The 6,893-nt window shown below is 39.2% G+C and overlaps 1 protein-coding gene across 1 annotated transcript in view; it reads right to left on the reverse strand.

Moving 5' to 3' along the window:
• Window positions 1–4,621, reverse strand: part of LOC306701114 (seizure protein 6 homolog) — a gene marked incomplete at both ends in the record, with an annotated part of 284,116 nt that extends 279,495 nt beyond the window's left edge. The window contains one exon of the mRNA XM_079166361.1: window positions 4,552–4,621. Within this exon, the coding sequence (XP_079022487.1) occupies window positions 4,552–4,621 (70 nt within the window). The remainder of the gene's footprint in view (window positions 1–4,551) is intronic.
• Between the last annotated feature and the right edge of the window lie 2,272 nt (window positions 4,622–6,893).

The raw sequence follows: 6,893 nt of genomic DNA on the forward strand, positions 1-6,893 counted from the left end.
CGTTCTTTACTTTGTTATCATAAATACCTTTAAATCCCATCCTCCCTTGTGTCCTTCCATATTTGTCATAGCTTGGGAGCCGGGTTACGACATTACCCATGGCATTCTCCAAAACACAGAATGTGGACATTTTAATCATGTCCATAGACCATTACGATTATTCAAAGCAGCCAGGTGAAGCGCCACTAAGCAAAATCTTTTGAGCAAACGCACCCACTCACTCCAAAATAATAGAGGCACAGATATGAGCTACGAGCCCAATAATCACAATCCTGTCACATGATTTTACTGCCCAACTATGATGTAAAAAGAGGAATAGAGCTGAACCAAGTGGTTTAAACCACAAATAACGTTGCTGCACACAATCCTCTTTAAGATACGATGTAATACTTTCATTTACATCGCTTCACCCTGATTGCACTGAATTTCATTAATTTAGAAATGAATGGAAACAATTGGCTGCCTGGAGAGCAGGGAAAACCATTCAAAATGGGAAACACTGTATGACATGCTTTGGAAGATGGTACATTTGGAATAATTGGAATAAAACATGCACTAAACCAGATATGTTTTCAACATATCCCTGCGTGGGAACGCCTTCAAGAGAGGTCAGAGGTCAAGGTCAGCTACACACCATCCCCCCTGAAGCCAGCAGTGATTCAAAGAAGGACAGTCTCGCTAACCTCTGCGATTCTGCTTCCCCAAAGATACTCCATTTACTACTGTAGGCATTGTATGCGAGTGAAGGTCTGAAAGAACACACTTTTGTGCATCAGTGACAGTGTGGAGCTTTGAATCAGGATCATAGCAAGAAGAAGCAGCCAGATGAAGAAGCTGCAGGGTCCTGGCACCGCTGATTACAGGCTAATCAGGGGGCGGGGGGAAGGACGGCCATTGGTAATGTAAAGTATCACTTGCCTTGGGTGATACTTGTCTATTAGAGAAAGAACAGCATCTCATAAAGTTGATTAATCTCAACAGTGCTGGTGATGGATGGACATTGGCGAAGACTTACTGCACATGCACACAACCTGGTCAGGGAATAGATCAGATACTTTACAATCTGCTGCATGTGCATTACTAAAACAGAGGGTCTGATGTTGAAATAATATGTGAAAAATGCAAGTCTTTAACTCTTCAATCATGTCACACCCACTAGTAGGTAGATTGGTACACAGCCAAGTTATGCAGCCAAGCATTGTTCAAAGCCACAACTCTATTGTTACAGTCCCCCAACGGTTCCTATAAAACCAAACATGGTCAGGCTGAGTTATGTGCAAATGTGTCTAAAATGATACACAAGGGGGACCAAGTGTGCACACACCATTCATGCACATAGTGATACTCAGGTGCAAAAATAAAGTACTTAACTGCAGGGTACAAAATGATACATAAGGCAGATATGTGTTTTAACTGGATGAAACAGTAAAGCAATAAAAAAAAAACAGTGTCAAATCAGGGTTATGAATATTTCACTCAGTTTGTGGATCATACATTGTGGAAGATAATGCTATTTGACTTCATAGCATTCGTGTCGAAAGCTCATGCAGTCTCACGATGGCCAGTGCTAGGCCTGGTAATGAATAATGTTAATGTATGCACAGTTTTGCCAGATCATCTATGTTTGTTATTTAATTTACAAAAATGTAACAATTTTTTGGACCAACTTTCCAATAATAATAAATCATGTATTAATGCTTTTTAGCTGAGTTATTAAAATGTAAATTAAAAATACTTGCCGATCTTCGGTGGATGCACAATAACACAAAGCGTGTGTATTATAGTAAGAAATGATAACTGAAAATATTTACATGATTTATATCAGTCAGGAAGCCTCATATTAACGTCAGCTACACTTTAGGATATACAGTATGTTTGCACAGAAGGAGGACTGCTGAGTTTGTCCCCTTCACTTACATTGGAAGTGCATTAGAAAGGGAACTCCTAACGGTCCTTTTTCAGAAGGTCAGAGATCAAACAGTATGAAGAGCAGGAACAATTAAAGCAGACAAAAAGTGTTTCGACGTTCGCAGTCACCTATCCTTTAATATAAAACAAGTTCAGTGTTGTCAGGTTTTGGTTGTTTTTTGTCCTCCACAGTAGGACTTGCTTGAATTATAATATAGTTCATCAGGGAGAGCGCTCCGATGAACCGTTTGACCTCTGACCTTCTGAAGAAGGGGCTTCTACGTTTACCCCTTCAGACTGGGTCCTTTATTGTAACAACCATTATTGATGACTTTGTAACAAACACATACACTCATTACTTATTGCCTTTTGCTGTTTGCTTAGCATCCCATTATTAATGACTTGACTATTAATGGCTCACTGACCGGAGACGTTTTTCACAACTGGTCAACCCTAAACTTGTTCTTATGTATAGCTCAGAACTATAATGATAAATAAAGCTTATAGATCCTTTGTAGTGGGTGTCTAATGAGAGAGCACCATTATTTTTCTACTCTGGGGTCCTTTTCGATCATGCCGTGCGCATACATATTTTAACTATATTACAGAATACATATTGTATTTTCAGTGTTATTTTAATACAACAAAATTACTAAATAGATAAATAATCAAATGAAATGCAAGAGTTTACAGGGTTTTTGTAAAGATATATACTGTATATGTATATATAGATATAAAACCTGTGGTTTTTATAGAGCTTACATCCTGATTGATCAGTCGACAATCAAGCAGGTGTTTTGAAGTGTGTCAGATTCGTGTGTCTTATTCAGAGAACGTTGTGCAGTGTTTTGCAAGAAATGCCATGTAGTGCAATTTGGATGCAAAGCAGAAAATGTGTTTAGAGTTTTAGGGACTTGAGCTGAGGTTTTGCTCTCTGAGTGTCTCAATAATTGTGCTAATATAATATGTGTTATTTTAGTGTGTTAGCAATCGTTACAAACTATAATAAAAGATGAATAAAGAAGTTGTTGAATGTTTTTCTCTGTATGTATCTCGTTGGTCTGTCTCCCAGTGATTTTACCGTCACTGTCTATATCTCATATGCGTTACATTAATGCACATCTTTACTATCTTCCCACATGCACATATTCTTAAGCTCATGTGAACTTCTGTACGTCCTCCTTTCAATACTTTTGCACATTCCTGCACAAACTGTAAAGCTCTCTCCCTTTAGAAATACATATATTTTATGTTTCTTATATTTCTCATATTTTTTCATATTGGCTTTTGTAAATGTTTTTTTACTTTATATTATGTCTCCAAGACACCAAGACAAATCCCCTTTATGTGCGAACCTACTTGGAAATAACATTGATTCGCTTTGGGAACGAACTACAGCCCCCAATCTGCTTTGCATTAGTATGTAGTATTGAATTACGACACAGGACCTTTTGTATTTGTTTGTGTGTGTGTGTGTGTGTGTGTGTGTGTGTGTGTGTGTGTGTGTGTGTGTGTGTAGGCATGGTGGTAACAGCATGACCAAGCCTCATCATTCAACTCGTTGTGTGGCCGAGGAACTGTTCACCTTCTCACTATAATGACATATTCTATTATGAAATTCACCTCCTAACTTTAAAATCATCAAGCCTTTATAACTAGTCAACACATTTTTCAGGTGATTATGCATACACAAACACATGTGAACATCCATCACAACATGCATTACAAGGTTGTGGAGTCAGCTGGTGTCAGCTGTGTCCAACACCAGCACATCCAATTAAAAGATGCCTGACAGAGCAGAGTTTGTCTTCAAATAACTTATTTCCTTCACAAGTCTCTTGTCATCTATCTAATAGAAAGAGGAGTTTGGATGCAATTGGGATAATAATTTGGGATACACAGACTACGCAGTGTGAGAATTAATACAGTAATAATCTCTGGTACTTAATTTAAAGCGATGAAACTATAGAGTGATTGTTCAAATTGCTGCAACTATCCAGAGAGACAACTCTCTAACATCACCCATGTTTTGTAGCCTTCTTCTCTATTTTGTCAGGGGATATGAATAATGCAGGGGGCTGCAAAAACACACTATCAGCCATTCTACCATTGTGACTAGAGCACCAGGAGATAGGCTGAATTCATTTGGAGGACTTCTAGTTTTTATTTTCTAAGGCTGGAAAATGACATTTTTATCAGCCTGCTTGAGTTTTTTTTTTTTTTTTTTTTAAATGAAAAGTTGAGCTAATATAACGAAACTATGGAATAATCATATAAGAATGTTTAACTATTATGAGGCAGTAATGCCCATTATATAGGATGGGTTCTGACTGATAACTTTAGGATAAGTACCATACACCCGCTTTGTGTATATTATCTGACTGAAATGTCAGGAAATAGCACATCTGTGTTAGTGTTCATGTGTTCGTAACAGTGTTTTCCGTGGAGTGAGCCGTAGGAGCACATGGAGGAACTGACAAAAGAAAGCGGGGAGAACCGAAAGCTTCCCGGGCGGAAAATTAGACAAAATGCCACAATAAAAAAAAACATGTAATTCAGGAGTAACAAGGCAGTAGGCTAAAAAGCTTCTCTCTACACTCCAAACATCTAAAACGGGGATTAAATATGTTTGACAATTCCTACCTTTAGCGACCATGTCCGTCACCGCCGCCACAACAAGCAGGAGCGGAAAATAATCTCTGATCGCATTCATCACGTTTTCCCAACGTTTTGCGCTTCTCAAGCTTTGTAGTAGTGACCGTCCTTGGGTCCGACACTTTCTTCTGACGGACTGAAACACTAAGATCTCCGCCGAACGCCGACTGCACACATGAAGCGCTCCTGTATCTCAGCTGTCTGAATTTACTCCTTGACGGATTTTAGTTTGGGTCCGCCACCACGACTACAGACCCGAGACTGTATGTGTCCACTGACTGAAGCCTGTAGACCGTAGAGCTGCTGCTGCTGCTGCTGCTGCTGCTGCTGCTGCTGCCCCGCTCTGCGCTCTGTGCTGGGAGCCTCCTCTTCAGGGCAGTGCATTCAGCACTAGGGACAGCTCCTAGCGTTGGCCAATGGAACACACGAAAGCAAATGAAGCTCAAAGTTTGGGACATACTGAATTAAAAACTCATAATTTAACTACTAAATGTGCGTTTTGAATATTGATACACTGAATATTCTCGAAAAAGCATAAATTATTTTTGCACGTTTTTTTTCTTCCTACTATTCAGGGCAGTTGAAAGGGATTCATTTCAGTGGAAGTAGAATGCTTATACAACATTGTAAAAATGCAAGTCAAAGCCCTGCATGCAACACTGTACTTAAATACAATTAAAGACTCACCTGGGCAAGGCACGTTTATTTATCAATTCATGAATGTGAATTAGTTTAGGGTGCTGCTGGGCAGGTGGCACCTTGGATGGTAGCCTCTGCCATCAGTATATGTGGGTGAATGTTGACATCTAGTGCTAAAGCGCTTTGAGTGGTCGGACATAAGAAAGTCCACTTACCATTACATGAAAAGCAAATAGTCAAAGTGCAGAAGAAACACAGTATAAAAAAACATTTAAACAATTTCAAGTTATTTCAAGAAACTACAATTGTGTGTTGATTTTGTGGACAAAAGCAGTTGTGTTTCTGAGAGCCAGAGTCCCTTTAGAAAATCTCTCATTTTACTGCAGCAGGGTCTGACAGGCCTGACAGTCTGCCGCCCGCTGTCCTGGCTCTGATTCTCCCGTGCTTTACTTTCTTCCAGTAGGTTCATCAATACGGCCTGAGTCTCCAGCAGCGTGATGTCGGTGTTGGCTCCCAGAGGGGACCGCCGGAGCAGTGAGGAGAAGCTCTGCCTCTGGCTGGAAGAGGAGACGCTGCTGCCGGCTCTGAGCTCTCCTGCCAGAGCCCGACTGCTCTTTTACTTATGTAGGTCATATAGAGGCATCTGAAAACTGTTTCATAACCAAAATGTTAAATGTTCTTCTCAGTAACATTAAAAACATTCAAGAGCCAAGAGAATAGAAAATAAAACCAAGCTAAAATGGCATAAGACACGGCTATAAAATACAAGAATAAAATGAATAGTGCAATTTAACATGTGATTTAATAAATGTCTTCACCTTGATTCAAAAGAAGGGAGGGTTGCAGCTGAAACTGAATGCTGCTGACCTAAAAGGCCTTGATGGTTCATAATCGAAGACCAGAATCAAACCATTCAGTGCTTTATAAACCAACGATAGTATTTTGAAGTTAATTCAGTTTATAGACCTCAGAACTGGAGTGATGTGATCCTTTTTTTAAGGAGACCTGTGAAGACAATGTTACAGTACTCGAGTCTACTGAAGATAAATGCATTGACAATTTTTAAAAAATCCTAAATATCAAGTCCTTTAATCCTTGATACATTCTTGAGGTGATAGTAGGCTGACTTTGTAAATGCCTTAATGTGGCTGTTGAAATTCAGGTCTGAGTGCATGACTACACCTAGATGACTATACGTCATGGTTAACTTTTAACTTGCTGAGTGGACTAATCTTAGAAAGCTTGAAAGTGGCAGTCTGGACTCTGAACTGGTCGAGCTACCTCTGAACTAATTATTTTCTTACTGCAGACTACAGCTTGCTGGCCTTTGCACAAACACATTTTAGAGTGTTATGTATGTTAGCCTTTCCTTATCATACTAGGATTAACTAGCTCTACACTGTACGCTGCTTGTTATGTCTGGGTCTTTTAGCTCCAAATCACGTGCGTGTAGCCATGTGACAGCCATGCTACAGCCACATAATTGAAGATTTCACATTCACCCACATAATTACCTGATGTTCAGTTATTTTTATTTGTGTTCACTTAAAACTACATACAACATCAAAAGTTTAGTCTAGAATTTGTATTGGCACCTTTCACAATTCACTGTTTTCTTGATGATGCATGAACATTTATATTGTTTTGTTATATTGCTAGTTGGTTGTTATGTTGTATGTTTTATTTTTCTA

Source organism: Pholis gunnellus (genome assembly GCF_910591455.1).
Source record: "Pholis gunnellus genome assembly, chromosome: 9".
Classification (NCBI taxonomy): Eukaryota; Metazoa; Chordata; class Actinopteri; order Perciformes; family Pholidae; genus Pholis; species Pholis gunnellus.